Here is an 18,601-nt window from a genome sequence, read left to right as displayed (position 1 = left end):
CTGATGAGACCAGTGATGATGAAGCTGTGGCTGTCTGGCAGTGATGGTGATGATGACAGTAGTGACTGTGATAGTGGTGGTGATGGTGTGAAGAGTGGAGGTGATACCACTGTTGATGGTGACAACAGTAACTGTGGTGATGGTGCACTGGCATTGACAGTAGTGACAACGATGCTGATAGGAGGATGATGGCCATGCTGAGGTTCATCCTGCCAGAGATACAGTGATTATATCTCACGGCTGGGTGCCAGGAAGCACCTGTCCATCACCTATTTCTTCTCTTTGGCCTCTCTCCTCATCCCTTTTTCTGCCCCTTCCATGTTCTTTCCACCTTCGGAAGCTCTTCCAGCCTGGAAGAGTGCTGCTGCCCCCGAGGGACCAGGGCAGGGGTTACAGCAGCAGCAGCAGCAGCAGCAGCAGCAACAGCAGCAGCAGCTTTATCTCCAGATGTTTCCAGGGCAGCAGCCAACTCTTGTTCTGGCAGCCCTGAGCACACACTGCAGTAATTACATTATTTGTAGCTTCAATTTGGAATCCATTTTCTGGTCATTTTACAGTAGCTCAATGGTTCACAGTCATTGCAGGAGTCCACAGCCTGAATGCAGCCCCCCTCACCCCCTTTCCGTGGCAATTGTAGTTATAGCAAAAATTACCCCAATCAATTTGTATCTTAAAAGGAATTGAGCAGCCCAGAGAATAAGTGAAGGCAGAGGAGCCTGGGGAGTGCTGGGTCGATTCCAGGCCCGCTCTGGTCAGGCTTGGAAGAAAACACAGGCACTCTCTGGGTTGCTGGCTCAGACACCATTTGGCAGTCACTCATCTTTTAATTTTCCACAAAACAGTTAAAAATAAAGACAATAAGTGAAAGTCCCTTTGAATGGGGGAAAGGCCTCTTGGGCCTCCCATGGAGGGAAGGACTAATTCGAGTGGAGCTGGCGGACGTACCAGGCTCTGTGCACGGCGCCTGCTCCCCTGACGTGGCCCGAGGTGGCTAGATCCAGCTGTGATGGCAGGATTAATCATTCTCATTGGGTTAATTAGAATTAAGCCCAAGGTCATCCCCCAGAAGAGCCCTAGTGATGCTTCAGAGGAATACATTTACAAAAACCAAAGATCAAAAGAAAAAATAAAGATCATGGGAACAAGGGACTCCCCAAGGGATGGAGTGTGCCTAAAGGGGAAGCAGGATCCAACTGCAGAAATGCCTCCAGGGTCAGACAGCAGTGGTTCTAATGACAGCAGGGGTCTGTCTTGGGTATGGTATCTATAGGAGGGACATTAAGAGAAAGTGATGGTAGAGAGGAGCCTCTTAAACTTTTTTTATTGAGATGTAATATCATATAGTAAAGTGCATCAGTTTTAGGTACAGACTTCCATGAAATTTTACATATAATTGCATCCATGTAACTACTACTTGGATCAAAATATAAAACATTCCCAACACCTAGGAAGGTTATCTCTTCCTCCTTCCAGTTAATATATGCTGCACACTCCTCCCTTTCCCAGAGGTGACCACTGTTTATTCACTCGACATTATGCCTGTGAGGCTCATCCATGATGTTTTGTGTAGGGAGAATTTTTTTTTAATTGTTAACTCAAATTTCATGGAACAACTATACCCCAGTCTATCCATTCTCCTGTCGATGAACCTTTAATTTATTTCCTGTAACGTTCAGCTGTTATCAATAAAGTGGACAGGAACTCTCTTGCAGGCATATATCTCACTTTAGTGGGCACTTCCAAACTCCCCTGAGAAGTTCAACCAGTTTTCACTCTCACTAACACTGTGTAGAAAAAAATAAACCTCAACCCCTACCTCCCACTATACAGAGAAAATCAGTGTGAGACAGGTCCTGAGCTAACCATGAAAGACAAAACAACAGAGCTTCTAGGATGTGGGAGCAAATCTTCATGACTCGAGGATAGACAAAAATAGAACACAAAGCCATTAACTATAATGGAAAATATTGACAAATCAGACCTCCTTAAGTTAAGAACTTTGTTCCTCAAAAGATGTTTCTCAGACAGTGGGAAGGCAAGCTCCCTTGCTGCAGATACAGGCAATGCACAAGTCCCACAAAGGACTCCTACCCACCATATGTAAAAGACTCCTACAAGTCAATAAGAAAATGACAAGCAGCTCCATTTTAAAAATGGTTAAAAGGCTCAAAATCACTCCAGGAAAGAGAAGATCTGAATGATCTATGAAAATCTGAAAAGATGCTCAGGACCTCTGGTCACCAGGGAAATACAAAGTGAAACCACAATGAGATATTCACCACACGACCACCAGAAACAAAACTGACTTTATTAAGTGTTCATGATGGTGTTGACGGTTCCCCACTGCTGTGTGCCAACCAAGGGGCTTGCTGCCAGGATTCTGGAAAGCCGTCTGGCTGAACACATGACATCCTGTGACCTCATACTTCCACTCCTGCATGTCTACCCACCAAAAAACATTTGTGCACGTTTGTGCACCAAAAGATATCTACGAGAATGTTCATAGCAGCGCTGCTTTCTGGGCCCAAATGGAAACAACTTGAACGTCCAATGATACATTTGAATTTAAAAATTGTGATGTATTTGTATAGTGGACCACTACACAACAATAAATAGATTCTTATTATATCCAATAACATAGATGAATCTCAAGGGTATATTCTACACACTGCCAAAATATACACACGGGTATTCTATTTGTGTAAAGTTCCAAAACAGGCAGAGCAGCATATGTATGGCACTGGTAGTCAGAACAACGGTTCTTTAGGGTAGCAGTGAAGAGGCAAAAAGACACAAAATCTAAGAGAAGATGTGGACAATAATCACATGATCACACACACACACACATCCAGGGATCACAGTTGTGAAGGAAAAGTCCAAAGCTTTATGAGGTGAAGACTTGACCTTGTCTGGGGACTTGGGGTGGGCTCCTCTGAAGACCTAGGCAAGTAGCAGGGCAGAGGTGGGATAGGGAAGGGGCATCACAAAGAGAATAGCAAGTGCAAAAGCCCTGAGGTAGGAGAAAGCATGGCACCTGGAGGACCGCAGGCGGGGCTAGAGCCCCGAGGCCAGATGTGGTTGGAAAGTCACATCTGGGCTGGACTGGATGGGTCCCCATGGGCTCTGATGATTTGGAGAAAGAACAACAGGACACACCAGCTGGAGTTTTAAGCAAACAAGTCAGGTGGTGGGGGATGAGGGGGTGTGGTTTTGGTCCCGTGGCCCCATCTGGCTGGACTTCCAAAACTGGACATTTCTGTCCCAGGTCTACTCACCCGCTACCTGGCAGTTCCACATCGCATGGAACTCTAAGTTCCCACTGGATGAAGTACCTCAGAAGACTCTGGGGTTCTGCCCTGGGCTCACTGCTGGCTGGGGAAGGCCCCTGTGCTGACTTGCAAGTGTGCTACTGAAGAGTCGTCATATTATTTTAGTGACTTTTAGAAAAAATGGACAGAATACCCAGCCTAGCCCTTTGGGGTCATCATGCCCACGTAAACCTCTGTTCTGATTCCAGGCGTTTGTTCTGTGTCCTCACCTTTTCACTGAGCATTTTTGGTTGAGTTCAGTCACTTTCTAGCTGGACGAGGCCAGGCGGAGGATGCCAGCAGGGGCTCTCAGTGGGGAGGTGGATAGCTGACTGTAAGTGTTGGCCACAAGGCATGTGGAGAGAGAGCTGAGAGGATGCAGGTAGAGAGGACAACAGGCCAGCATAAGGAGAAGGGTGATGGGCAAAGGACCACTCTCCGGGGCTAACAGGGTGCGGTTCTTCCAGTTTGTGTGCAGGCTGGCTCTGAGACTCAGGGAAGGGTCAGGGGTATTGTGCTCAATGTCAGGGATCCTGTGCCCTTCAGCTTACAAGGCATGGAGGAGCAGGGCAGGTGAGAGAGGGACCAACTGTGGAGAAAGTTCTTATAGGTGAGGCCCTGAACCTGATGGCTCAGTGGGTAGAGAGCAAACCAACCAAGGTAATAAGAGCAAAGTCCAATATAGTTACCTTGTACATGCCAGACACTGTTCTAGGCACTTCACAGAAATGTGTCCATTTTGTAGATGAAAAAACCTGAGGCACAAAAACCTGAGGCACAAGGTATATTGTTCAAGGTCACAACTAATATCAGAATGGACAAGGTGCAAGGCTGTGCAGTCTGGCTCCAAGCTTATGCTACACTGCTTTTCTATACTAAGACGTTTACCCACAATGGGGCTTTGGAAAACAGAGCCACCCCCAGGAAGCACTTTGGCAGGTCTATACCTGGGAGTCCAGGAGACCTTGATTAGCTACTGGGAGCCCCTTAGAAAGACTAAGGGGATATTTTGGATAAGCCTCAGTCTACCCAACATGCATGAAGGACACTGTCATTAAGTTCAGCAGACAGGGGCCCTGAGTAATGTTGCTTAGGCTTCCATGCCCCATTCTCACATGAATCATTCATTCATTGTTTCATCCAATAAATATTTCAATGAGTAGTTACTACACACCAGTCTTTTAGATGCTAGGGTTTTATCATTTAACAAGAAAGAGCCTTCCTTCCAGTAGTATTGGAGAGAAGGGGAAACACATCAAATACACACCATTATTTAACTACAAATTGTGGTAAGTGTCTTGAATAAGAAAAGCAAGGGGTTATGATGGCAAATTGTAGGAAAAATGACCTTGTCTTCACTGGGAGTGAGATTCCTTAGGTCTGAGATTTTTAAATGGAGTTCCAGGGAACTCTAGGGATATATGGAAGCTATTTCTAGAGTTATCTGAGCCTCTAAATTAATTTCAATTAAATGTGTGTGTGTATAAATTATATTTTTAAAAGAGTAATGAAGGAGCATATGTGTATACTCAAATGTGCTATATTCCACCTAGGAAACTGCTAGCTCATTCAGGTATTGACAAGTTACTTTTTTTTTTTTTTCTCTCCCTGAGGATCTTGGAATAAAGTTCTCCAGTCCTTTCTGTGCAGTCATTGGAGCTTATTGTAAATGTATCACTAATAAAGAAGGATGCAACCCAACATTTGTTTTGTTTTGTTTTTTAAAATTCAGGTGTGGGGAAAACTGACTGGATTTACTAAAGCTTATTTTTATGACTCACAATTTTCCTGCTATTGTGCAGCTGAAACAAAATATGGAAATGTACTGAATGCTGAGGCTAATGTCAAACTTCAAGTGTCATCCATAGCCTCTGGGGTCAAATTATGTGAGCCATAGAAGCAGCTTCATTGTTTTTTAGTAAGTCTTTTTATGGCAACTTAATGTTGCATATTTTAATTATTGATATTCTGGGTAGGATTTCAATGAAAGAAAAACAAGTTTGAAAATGCCGGCTTCAGTTCAAAGTTGTTGGGGATATGAACTGACCTCTACATTTCTACCTCTTCAGCTTCATCTCAGGCCTCATTCTCCACCTCCTCCCATAGCCCCTCATTCCCTCATGGCATCTGCCAGTGAAATTCCTGGTGGACAGCCTGGGGAATGACACAGCCTAAGCTGAACTGGAAATGAGGCAGATCCCCAAACCAGGAGACATAGGCTCTGAGCCTTAAGCCCACCAAAAGCTGGGACCTGGCGTCAGGACCCCAGACAGCAAACAAGGCTGCCTCTGTTCCCACCCTGGAAGATAACAGTCAAGACTGCATACTCACCCTTCTTGGTGGCCTCAAAGCTATCATGAAAGTGAATCCTCTGGATGTCATAGGTCAAGGTTGTGTTGGGCAGCAGAGTCCTGTTCCTGTTGATGATGTTGGCAGAAAATCGAAAGGCATGCTCCTCAGCATTCATGACCTGGGCATTGGGGCCATCCGCATACTCGAAGATTCCTCCTGTAAGAGATGGGTAAAACCGTCTGTGCTGCGGAAGGGGAAGGGCATGTTAACAAAGATGCTTGGCTCGAAGGTTTTATGGACAAGATTCCCCCCTCAAAAGTATTCAATATTATCCTAGATAATTCCATGCATAGAAGTTGACTAGAGCGTAAGAAATACAAAGATCCTCCTAGTTTATTTCACTCAGCCAGCGATAGAGACTGACACCACAGACTGACAAACAGCCAAATAAAATGACCAACTTAGTAATATTTCTATGAAAATTCCCAATAGAGTGCTGGCAAGTAGAATCTATTAGAATATTACCGGGAAAACATACCATGACCAGGTATAGTTATGTTCAATATAAAGAAAGGGAGGTTCAACATAAATCTATGAATATCATTCCATCAATAGCTCAAAGAAAAAAAAATAACATATGATCAACTCACAAGATATGCAAAGGCATCTGATAAAATCCAAAATCCACTGCTGTTAAGAATGCTTAATAAACTAGCACCAGAAAAGTTACTACCTTGAAGCATCTTTAGCTCAAATCTGCCTTCAATATCACACTAATGGTGAACACTAGAGACATTCTCATTAAAGAGATAAAGGAGGAGTAAAGATTCACACCACACCATTAACCAACAAAACAAGAAAGAAAAAGAATTTAGAGACACACCTCTTGGATTCACACCACACCATTAACCAACAAAACAAGAAAGAAAAAGAATTTAGAGACACACCTCTTGGAAAGAAAAAAAAAATTCTTGCAAATGATATAAATGTTTTCCTGCAAAACCTTAATCCCCAAGCACAAAAACTAGTTAAGAAGTAGCAGGAGTAGGAGGGTTGAGTTAAATAACCAGTTAGCACAAATTAATACCATTTCTTTATATCAGCAACAACTGTAAGAAAACTTAATGGTAAAAGATCTCTTTCTAGGATCAACAAAAATGTTACACAATGAATAAGAAAACAAATAAGAAGTGAGCAATCTCAGCATTGAAAATGACAAAAACTGGGGCACCTGGGTGGCTCAGTAGGTTAAAGCCTCTGCCTTCAGCTCAGGTCATGATCTCAGGGTCCTGGGATCGAGCCCCACATCAGGCTCTCTGCTCAGTAGGAAACCTGCTTCCTCCCCTCTCTCTCTCTGCCTACTTGTGATCTATCTGTCAAATAAATAAATAAAACCCTTAAAAAAAAAAAAGAAAATGACAAAAACACTGCAAGGGAGGGATTTAACAGCAGACTTCGATGAGGAGACATGGCATGTTCCATGACAGTTAGGCTCAAGAATAGACGTGTCAGTTTATTCCAAATTAATTTTTCAGTTTAATGCAATTCCAATCAGAATCACAGAAGGGTTTTTTCTTTTACTGGACAAGATGACTCTAAAATGCATCAGGAAGACTAACCAGGAGATAGCAGCCTAAAGAGATGACAGGTGATCTGCACTGCCGGATTTAAAAAGCATCATAAAAGCCAAAATAATTAAAAACATGTCCTAATGGCATATGAAAATGCAGACAGATCAATGGGATGAGATAAAAAGCCCCCAGAAAGAGATTCAAGTAGAGATAAGTATTTAAGACATGACAAAGTTGGCTGTTTCCAATCAGTAGGTAAAATATAAATTATTCATTAATTGAGCTGAGACAATTACTCAATTATTTGGGAGAAATTTGAGTTAGATTCCAATCTTAAGCCGTATATTAAAATAAGTTCCAAATGGATTAAAGATTAAAGAGCAAGAAATTAAGGGAAGGAAGGAGGAAAAAAAAAACAGTATAAAGGTACCAAAAAAGAAGATGTAGGTGAATATTATACAATATTGAGGTGGAGGAGCTCCTTCTAGGCATTATAATAAAGTCAGAAACCAAAGGAGAGATGCTGATAACACCACAGAAATAATGTATATCTAGTAATAATATATCGAAACTACCATGAACAAAATTAAATGGCAAACATCAAACTTGGAAAAATATTTATAACATATTTGGCAGTATAAAAGTTGATGTTCTTATTTTATAAAAACAAACACTAAAAAGTCAACAAAAAAAGAAAAATACTCCAAGAGCAAAATGTGCAAAGGGCAAGCATGGGCATTTCGCTAAAGAAAAAATAATACAAAGCAGCTATTAACATATGAAGAAATGCGTGTCTCCCTAAAAATCAAATAAACTCCATTTCAGCCAACAGTGAGATACCACGTCTTGCCTGTCCCGCTGTCAAACATAAAATAACTTAAAACACCCAGGTTTGCTGAGGGCGTTTGGAAACAGACACTTGCTTGGCTGTTGGTGGAAGTGGCAACTGGTATATCTCCCCTTCCTGGTGGCCATCAGCAAGTAACAAAAGTTTTAAAAATGCTTAGGTCTTTGATTCAATATTTCTCCTTGATTCAATACTTCAGTTTCTAGGAATTGACTCTGATAGCAGCAAAGGACACAGCAATCACATATGGAGAGGAGGATCTAGGGATGTCTAACACCAGAGGAGTCCATGAACTGTAATAAGCTATATATTTCCATGTAATAGCACAAATTTAATGATTTGGGAAATATCCACGACATATTTTTAAGTGAAAAACAAAGGTTATAAAGTTGGAGATGCTGTGCAATTCCACGTTACAAGAGGAAGAACAGAAGGAAGATAAGGAGGAAATCTATATGACTGGTGGAAAAAATAGGAGGGGTTTCTAAACAGCACGAGCGAACAGTCCTATGTGGTAGATTTCTTACTCTTTATTTTCCAAATGAAGCTTTATGTTAATGTCTTTACTCTTTTAAAAAATCAACTTCATGGCGGTATTATTTACGTTAAGAAATTCCACAAAATGCATCTTGTTTTAAGTGTACAATGATTTTTGGATAAATTTATGGCATCGTGTGACCATCATTACAATTCTGAACATTCCCATCACCCCAGCGAGATCCCTTGAGCCTGTTTACGGTCAATCACGGTTTTCAGCCCCAGCCCCAGGCAACCACTAATTTACTTTCTGTCTCTAGAGATTTATCTTTGCTGGACATTTCATATAAATGGAATCATGCATTGGTGGTCTTTGGGTCCCCTCGCTTAGCACATTTTTGAGCCTTATCCACGTTGTAGCACATCTCAGTGCTTCATTCCTTTTTAACTGTTAAATAATAGTACTTTCTACCACATTTTATTTATCCATTCACCACCGAGTTAATGGGTATTTGGGTTGTTTCCACCATTAAGAAATTTTTTTTAAAGTGAGTATTTTAAAAAGTGAACAAATCAATGTGCCCCCCAACCCAGTCCCCCAGCAGGCTTACAATCTATAACACGTAGTGTGCACCAATGGGAGTCTGCGTGGGTGTGCATACACAGGCTGGGCAAGCACATATAACAGGATGAGAAGAATACATCCCAAAATGTCAAGAGGGCTTCTCTCTGAGTGGCAGGATTATGGGAGACTTTAATTTCCTTCTTTGTGTTTTTCTGTATTTTCTAAAAGTGCTGCAGCGAACATGTGTTCTATTTCTAATCAGAAGAGCCATCATGTGATGGTGTGTATGTGTTTAAAGGAAAATAAATGATCAAAATACCATATGATCCAGTAATTCTAGGGATTTTAATTTACTGCTCGGGATTTAGCATTTCTAGAGATATAAATTTAGAATAACTTAGAGATACATAAACACATTTATGTCGAAGGATATTCTTGACATAATATTGAAAAAAATAGAAACAACTTAATGTCCCAAAGTAGGAGACTATTTGATGTATTAAAAGCCATCCATATGGCAGAACAACTTGCAGGCATTAAGAGTGAGGGTACAGGATGGTATGACATGGTATCTGGGATTTGCTTCAAAATCATAGAGGAGGGGTAGTTGTGAGGGGGGTACAAATTGGTCTGGAAAGGTCATGGGTTCCTGGTTGCTAGGGCCAAGTGGTGGGTACACAGTGATCCATTATACCATTTTCCCTAAATGGATATGGCAGACATCCTCCGTAATAAAATATTATTTAAAGTCATTGTATAAATAAGACAAAATGAACAAATCATGGTAGTGCAATCAGAAAAGAGACACAATATTATTTGCAGATGCTTATTACTGTTTTCTTAACAACTCAAGAGGATCAGATGGAAACCTACTAGAAGCCAGACAGCTCCTCAAAGAGCCAGCATACAAATACAGAAAAAATGTACAGCCTTCCTATACATCAGCAATAAACAGTGAGAAATTATAAGGAAACAGAGAGACCCAATTCACAAAGGCAACAATGAAAAAAATAAAATACTTTACAATAAATGTGCAATTCTTATACCAAGGAAACTACAAAACTTTACTGGAGGACATAAAAGGAGGCTTGAATAAATGGAGAGACATAACTTTCTCCTGGAAGAGAAGGCTCAATATTGTAAAGATGTCAGTTCTCCTCAAATTAATTTATATATTTAATGCAATTCCAATTAAAATCAAAAAGGACATACCAGAAGGGCATACACCAAAATGTTAACAGAGGTTCTTTCTAGAAAGTAAAAAGATAATGGATTGCTTTGCTTAGTGCTTTTTTCCTCAAGTCCTCTGCACTGAGCAAGAGCTTTGGTAATAAGGAAAAAAGCTTTAAAAAAATGCTCTTAAGGAATACCTAATGATATAGAAAATGCCCCAAATGCCCCCACCAAAGCAACAAAATTATATTATAGTTTGAAATCTATTTATCAAACTGAAAGCACATTATCTATATCTATAGAAAAAAAACCGGAAAGATTTGTACCGACATTTGACCAATGAGTATTTCTGGATAGAAGGGGTTCATGAATATTGTAGCTTGTTCCTTGTATTATCTTGATTTTTCCAGGTTATTTATAATAAATATGCATTCTTTTTATTATTTTAAAATGTAAAAACACACAAATAATTATTCAAGGGAGCCCGGGAAGAAGTCTAGTCATTAGAGATCTCCAGCCTAAAAGAGGGTCAAAGATCAGGGAACAAGGAGACATTTCCAAGGGTTTTACTCCTTCCCGGCCTCTCACATCTTGGCAGTTGGGCTACAAAGGAGCGGGGCTGATAGCTCACTAGGGGACACATCTCAGGCACTGAGATCCCAGCCTGGGGGGTATGCCATTCAGTTCCATAAACACCCACCGACCTCTGCCACATTCCAACATGCCACTGAGTCCTAGTACATCAAGAAAACTTAACATCAGGCTTCTGCCCCCCAGGAAAGCTCAGGCAACCACAAGCAGAGAATAACCAGCCAATGTGCGGGGCTCAGCTGTTGGACGCAAAAACGGAAATGTTCCCAACTCAGATTCTGGTGACGATTATGCCTCAGTCTGAACCCTAGCCCTTTCCACTGGGGGAAGTTACTCAATCTCTCTGAGACTCAGTTTCTGCATCTGTAAAATGGGACACCTACTTCCAAGGGTTGACCACTGCAAGGAAGAAAGAAAACAATGTAATGAAATGCATGTCATGTGGTGAGAGCTTAATTCATGACAATTCTTAAAAGAATGCCATTTAGAAGAACATAATCAATTTTAAACTTCTCCGTTCTAGGCCAGCGGTCGACAAACTTTTTCTGGAAAGGACAAGACAGTAAATATTTTGGCTTTGTGGACCAGATAGGTTTACTTAACTCTTCCTTTGGAATGTGAAAGTGATAGACAATAGGTTTGCAAACAAGTACAGCTGCTTTTCAATAAAACTTTACTTACAAAAACAGGGGGCCAGCTGGATTGGGCCAGTGGGCTGCAGTCCATCCCCTCTTCTAGGGGAAGGGCAGCCTTTATCTTAAAGGGAAAAGTCCTGGAGGGCCTGGAGAAGGTAAGACTATGATCGTACTAACCTGCTGTGCAAAGGATCCAAAGATGTGATGTTGAGTTTTGAATGGGGAGGATGGGAGAAGGGCCTAAGAGGAAGGCAATAGCTAGGACGTGGACCCAAAAAGGGAGAAAGGAGGAGACGGTGACTCATGGCCAAGGGTGGACGAAGCCGTACAAAATCCTCCATGGCAGGAAGGGGCCAGTTAGCACAGTGGTGCCCAGTGCTTCCTTTCCAGTGAGCCTGCACTGTGCTGTCACCTCCCTTCCTTACAGGAGACCTGACCCTGAGTAAAGTTGGCCACAGAAAATGGACACCAGATTGTGCTCTTTGGGGCAAGTGAGGGCAGGGTCCAGCACAGGGTGAACTGGGACAGAAAGAAGATAAGAGGCGTAGGAGGTGGGATGAGAGAGAAGGCAAGTCAGAATAAGAAGAGATTCAGAGAAACTGGAAACCCAGGAATAGTCTCAGAGACGCTGTCAGGAAGAGACTGCCCCTCCCCCACTCTCAAACCGGGTACAAGGATGGGTGTCATTCTACCTGAACATGTTAAGGGCCAGGTGACCCCAAACATTTCAGTGTCTTGGGACACCCCAGCAACAAATATTTGGGTACAACATAGAGGTTCAGAGAGTGGGTTCTGGAAGCAGCAGAACTGGGTTTGAACCTTCCATACATAGGCTGCACTTTTCTCTAGAGAATTGTTCTCAGTTGAAGGGAGACACCTTGCCCAGAAGGTTAGCCCACTCACTTTGACCCTGGGGGCAGTCTACAGCCACTGATGATGACTCATGCACACTGGGGCTCATACGGGTGGTCCCCAGGCCTCTGGGATGCATGCATGCCCCAGAGCCCCCCCTAGCATGCTGTATCAGGCAAATCCAGATCTCATCCAAGGCGGCATCTTTGCCTACCTTGTCCCTGTCTCTATCCTGCTTTGCTTATTTGCTGACAGGGTTTTCCTAAAGAACTCTCTTCCCCTCTATCAATCTTCCCCTCTATCAATTCCCCTCTATCAATGTATCTCAATCCCTGCCTCAGGCTCTGCATCTAGACCTAACCTAAGACGGGAGTGGCATGATTCCAGGGGAAGTATCAATTACACTCCATCTTTTCATGCTTTTGAAGGAAGAGAAAGGGAGCAGTGAACCTCCCCAACTGACAAACTGTCAATGGTTCTTCTACCTTCTCCCTAATGGGTCCTCTTAACCCCTTTCCCTTTTGTGCAGGGGTCTGTACAGATAGATCCAGGACCTTTGGAAGCTCCAGGTCTGATGGGCTAGGGTTCTGATTCATGGAAGAAAAACTGCTTTGGGTCTTGGCTTCTGGAGGGAGCACCCCGTCCCACTTAGAGACAGTTCCCCCACTCAATTGGCTCCTCTCCGTTTTCTCCCTTCCCATACATTCTTCATGATCGTTATTTAAAGAGGCTAATAAGTAGGTTGGCACCGTTGATTAATGCATAATCTTAATCATGATTGCATAGTGTAATTGGCATTAATTTGAAGAGCCAGTTCATTATGAAAATAATTGTCACTGCTTTCTGCTTTAATAAAATGGAGCAGAGACACCAGGGCTGCGGAAGAACTGGGGTGGGGTGTGTGTATGTGTGTGAGAGAGAGAGAGAGAGGGAGAGAGAGAGAGAATTAAGTCCCAGAAGACGTAAGCAGGGGTGGGGCACAGCTGGAACAGGAACATTTTCTTCAAACAAAATCTTGAGTGGAAGTCCACTGGGTAAAAAAAAAAATAATAAAAATAATAATAAACAACTGATATGTCAGGGATGATGCTGAGTGTTTTCCACACTCTTCATTGAATACTCACAGAACCTCTACAACCCCATTAGGTAGAAAGTATTATTGTCCCATTTCACATAAGAGAAAACTGAGGCCCAGGGAGGTTCGGGATGTTGTTATAACTACTCCATAGTAGATTCCCTTCTGCAACCAAAGCCAGCTTGTTAGAGTTAATTGTGAAATTTTCAAAGTGAGCCAGCAGCTTGAAATCAGCCACGGTGAGAGTATTTACACCACGGAAATAAGCAGATGCTGCAAATTAGGGCTTTTTTCCCTAGAAAGTGTGTTTAACCGGCACACCGCTGCCCAAGCTTATTTCTACCATCTGGGCACTTAGAGACTTGACAGCATGGTTCCTGAGAAGGCTCTGCAAGCCTCCAGGGCTCCACCAAGCACAGCGCAAAAACCACTAGTTCAAACCTCCCCTGATCTCCGGGGTGATACCGAGGGCCAGGGGTCAGGGAAGGAGGGATTGAATTAGCTGTGCCAACCAGAACCAACGTGCTTCTTGCTCCCTCTACCATGATGTGCTGTTGTATGTTTTGAGAAAAATTCTGAATACCTTAAGCAAAAATGCCCTCTTTTTTTTTAAGAAGTAGGTTCCAAGCCCAGTGCGGGGCCCAACAGGGGACCCAACCTAACTCACGACCCTGAGATTTAGACCTGAGCTGAGATCTAGACGAGTCAGACACTTGACCAACTGAGCCACCCAGGCACCCTGTAGATGCCCATATTTTTAAAAATTCCTTTTTCTATCTCTGGAAACGTGCCCCATGGTGGAATTTCCCAGCGTCCCAGGTGAGCCTAGGATTGCCTGTGTGTGACCTCAGAAAATGGGAGGAAAGACTGTCACGGCTGCCAGGCCAGGCCTCCTCCCTGCAACATTAAGGGCAAGAACCCTGGCGGCCCCCCACCCCGCCACACACACACATTCCGTCCCGTCAGATGGTCCTAGAAACCCCCAGAGTTACAGGTCTTAGGGCGAGGATGGTAAAAGGCTGAGTCCCTTTGCTTAAGCCCACGACCTCACGACTGTCTAGGGCTGCTCTAGAGCCTGTTGAGCTTGTCCTTTCTCTTGAACAACTCTGTGCTCCTGAGTTTGGCCCTGGCAGAAGCAGCCCAGCCCTGAGCGTGGGGAGCCCAGAAGACTTGGCGGGGCCTGCGCTTGCCTCCCCGCTCTGTCTGGCAGCAGAGTCCCAGGAGACACCCACATTCCCACTACCAGGCCCAGGCACTGTCTGTCCTCCGGGGCTTGAGTCTGCTCTTTCTTTTCTGGTCTGCTTTGTTCTTTTTCTGAAGTTTCCAAGGTGTTGTGGAGATTAATTGAGACGCTGATCAGCGAGATTGTTGCTAACAGCCTCTTCACGGGGCCCGCCTCCCTGTCTGTTCTGATCAGGTTCTCTTTTCTCCCTGCCAGGGCCCCTGCGGCTCTGTGCAGCCTGTGCGTTGGAAGAAGCAGGCTCTGCTCTCTCCTGTACTTTAGCCAGCCTTTGGGGGACCCTGACAGTGCCTCTGAACTTGGTTTTGGGCCTCTGTATGCTGTTGTCTCAGCAGGAGGAGGAGTTGGGGGACAAGTTCGCTGGCTTTCCCTGCTGGGCATAATGTGGGGTTTGTAGAAGGCAAACAGTGCCTAGCAGGAAAGGCCCAAGGATGGGTTTTCTGAGGTTATGGGTAAGAAGATGGGGCAAGGAGTAGGTGTGTCTCCCCTCATGTTCATTCATTCGTTCATTCATCCGTTCATTCATTCCCCAAGCAGTTTATTGGCTACAGCTGGGGACACAGCTCTATGCTGGTCACTGCGTGAGTCAGCCAGCGCCTGGGCATCCTCCCAGCCCTTCAGGATCTCACAGCTTGGAAAAGGAGATGAGAGGAGGGGTGCAAATCAAAACACTATGTGGCTAAAAATTCTCCATGTGATGAGAATGTCAGAAAGCTGGTGAAACTCATAAGAGTGCCATGGAGGTCTTCATGGAGGAGGTGGCATCTGAGCGGCTCGAGAGCTGAGCTGTGGAGGGAGTGCAGCAGCTGGCGGCGAGTGGGGAGACTGGCCCTAGATGGGCGTCCTGGGCAAGAGGAGGGAGGGGACCTGCCCAGAGTCACACAGTTGGGAAGCGGTGAGGTCCACTGAAACCAGCCATCTAGCTGGGGCACCCACACGCCTGACCATACGTCTGTCCTCATCCAGGCCCTCTCCCAGACCCCATGTCCCTTTGGCACCTCCTCACTGACCTCCTGCCTGGATCCCATTCGCCTGCCCTCCAGTTTTGCCCTCCCTCCTCCGTGTCTCCATTTCATCTTCTGAAAAGAAGGATATTAGCAGCATTTACAACACAGAGCTATTTGAGGACTAAATGGCAAAAATCATCTCAGGGCCACGGTAAGCCCTTGAGAGGGGTAAGAAGTTACTATTGTGAAGGGCCAAGGAAGCTGGGGAGCACTTCCCGGAGACGGGGCATCCAGAGAAGCAGCAGACCCGTAGGGTCCCAGGGGAGGGGCTCCTTATTGAGTCCTGGGGCCTGGTGGCAGTTGTTTTAATTGATCTGGTAATATGTGGAACTTTGTCTGTACAACTCAGGGACATGCAAGTCAAATACTGTAGAATCGACCATGTCGGGAGGATGGCTGCAGGCTCCAATGCTGCCCAGAGACCCTGATGACCGATGGGCTGTCAGCAGGCAGAGGGACAGGAGCTCGGGCTGCTGGGGACAGGGCTGGCAGAGGGGCACAGCCAGCAGTGAGTGCCCTTGCCGGAGGGGCCAAAGGAATGAAGACCCAGAATCCTTGAGACCCTGGCGGGGCTGGCCCGCCTCCTGGAGGGATAGAGCCGTGACGCAGTGCACCATCACGCACACATGCCCAGAGCAGAAGGACTGGCCCCAAGCTGGCCTCTGAGACCCTTCCCAGTCCAGCCCGACCTCCCCCAGCCTCGACTCCTCTACATAGCACGTTCCCCACCCCCACAACGGAGCTCGCTGGCCCATCTGTGTCTGTCCCTTCAAGCGTGCTTTTCTCCGTCTGCACACCTTTCCTTCTTCCTCCGTTCCATCCCCATCCAAACCTGACTCCCACACTTCTCTTCTCAGCCTGTGTCGCAGACACTGTTCTTATGCCCTAGTCCCACCCAGGGGCCGCCCGTAGACACGTCCCTCTGCACAGCTGGGGCTTTCTGTGTCTCGAACATTCTCTGGCAGTGGTGCAGCCATGGCCAGCACAGGCCACAAGAGCCAGGGAGTTAGGAACTCGGTAGTACCCCTGCCCAGGAAGCAGGGAATAGATGGATGCATTCGTTTCCTTGCCCCTTCGAGGCATAATTCTGAGGTATGAGCTACAGTTTCTTGAAGGGCCCCAGAGGGGCTGAGTCCCAGGTATCCACAGCGTAGCCCACTGGTGGACACATCTTCCCTGCTTGTCCTCCCTCCCTGACTTGCTTCCCTGTTCAGCACCACCTGCCTGGGATCACCTCCAGAACCAGAACCCTTGCCGGGTCTGCTTTTGGGGTCCCTAAGATGTCTTCCCTGAGCTCCAAATTCATCCTCTGTAGGCTCACGTGTATTGTGATGCAGCAGATGCCCCCCATCCCCATTAGGCTGTGGTCTCTGCAAGGTCGTGACAGACCTTAGCCATCCTGGCATCTCTTTCCCTCCCCCAATGCCCAACACACTATCTAGCACAGAGAGGATGTCAAGACCCATTTGTTAAATAAACGCATTTATCAATGCACACACCACACACACACACACACACACACACACACAGAGCGCTTGTTCTAAAAAGCAAATTCCAGCTCTGGATGTTAATATTTCAGTGACAAAGCAAAAAACACACAGACATCCTCAGACCACCCGCTAGAAGATGCTCAGCCAGGAGGGCACTGGTTCCCGCAGTTTCCAGGCTGCACCCTGCCCCCAGCCTGGCAGTGGCTGGCTCTTACTAGATGAGGAAGCTTCTGCGGAGATGTTCTCCGGAAGCACGCTTGCCGCCCCCTGCCCCCTGCCTGGAGGGCGAGGCGCTGTGTGCCTGGCAGCTTGGCAGGTGGCAGGAGAGGACCAGCTCTGCCCTGCAGGGACGGGGTTGGTGGCCCTACCTGGGGATCATCTCCCCACCCCCGGGCCACCTGCTGCACGGAGTCAGCCTGTGAACGGCAGCCCTGCCCCGAGAATGCCAGGAGGCCCCATAGAAGGCCACACCGGATGTGGAGTGGGCAGAGGTAAAGGGAAGGGGGTGCAGAAGCCAGGGAAAGGAGTGCAAGAGACAGGAGCAGCCCATTCTGCATTATTACTCCCATCTTCATCTGTTTTAAATATCAATTGCTATGCAGGTTAAATACTTATTCAGATGCCTTTTAGCTTAAAAGCAAGCTAATTGATCTCTGGAGATCCTGAATGAACAGTGAAGAAACTGCACTAATTATAGAATCAACTTCCACTTCTCTGTTTTGTTTTGTTTCTGCTCTGACAGCACCGCTGGAGTGACAGGGCCCGGTGTGGCAAGAGCACATGTTTTCATTAGCACGTGCGCGCGCGCACACACACACACACACACACACACGTGCCAGGTCCCAAACTCTGGGAGGAGCTCTCCCAGGTAGAGCTCCTGGGCACACCTCTCCCAGGTAGGAGCTCTCAGAGGGAGGACCCACAGATGCCGAAAATATAAGTACACTTCACCATTGGCCCGAATCCACTGAAGCTGGCTGCCCTCAGCCCAGCTACCCAATCAGCCCAATCCCCGGCTCCACACCTCCCCCCACAAACTCAGCTCAAATGCTGCCAAAACAATCCCAGGTCCATTTCTTACGGACCCTGACCTCCTCGGCGCTCTTGGCTGGTGACGTTTTGCTGGCCTCCCAGAAGTAGATGGTCCAGCCCAGTTTTGCCCTGGGGTCGCTCTGGTCCCTCCAATGGCTCCCTGCTCATCGCTGCTGTGGGGGTGGGGGGCAGGCTAGAGCCCCAGGGGGCCTGGACCTCGTGAGAGCCTGGACTTCCTTTTCACCCTCTCTCTCTCCCCCTGCTCAGGTTCTGAGTCCAGCTACTCTGCGCACTGGGTGGAGGACGGGCACTTCGGGCCTGGTTGGAGGGCAAATTCTATCTCTGCTATTTTGGTGACACCAGCAAACCACCCACTGCATGCAGGGAGGCTAAAGCCTCCTGTATGTTTGGAAAACTAGAAGTTCAATAAGGTCGAGCAGATTCCT

The 18,601-nt window shown here is 45.8% G+C and overlaps 1 protein-coding gene across 1 annotated transcript in view; it reads right to left on the bottom strand.

Annotated features, from left to right (window-relative positions):
• GRIK3 (glutamate ionotropic receptor kainate type subunit 3) overlaps nucleotides 1-18,601 on the bottom strand; it is a gene marked incomplete at both ends in the record, with an annotated part of 218,675 nt that overhangs the window by 81,598 nt on the left and 118,476 nt on the right. The window contains one exon of the mRNA XM_080802689.1: nucleotides 5,640-5,816. Coding sequence (XP_080658815.1) covers nucleotides 5,640-5,816 — 177 coding nt within the window. The remainder of the gene's footprint in view (nucleotides 1-5,639; nucleotides 5,817-18,601) is intronic.

Source organism: Martes martes (genome assembly GCF_963455335.1).
Source record: "Martes martes genome assembly, chromosome: 4".
Lineage (NCBI taxonomy): Eukaryota > Metazoa > Chordata > Mammalia > Carnivora > Mustelidae > Martes > Martes martes.
The sequence above is the reverse complement of the archived record's forward strand: the minus strand, read 5'-3'. Positions and strand labels throughout refer to the sequence as shown.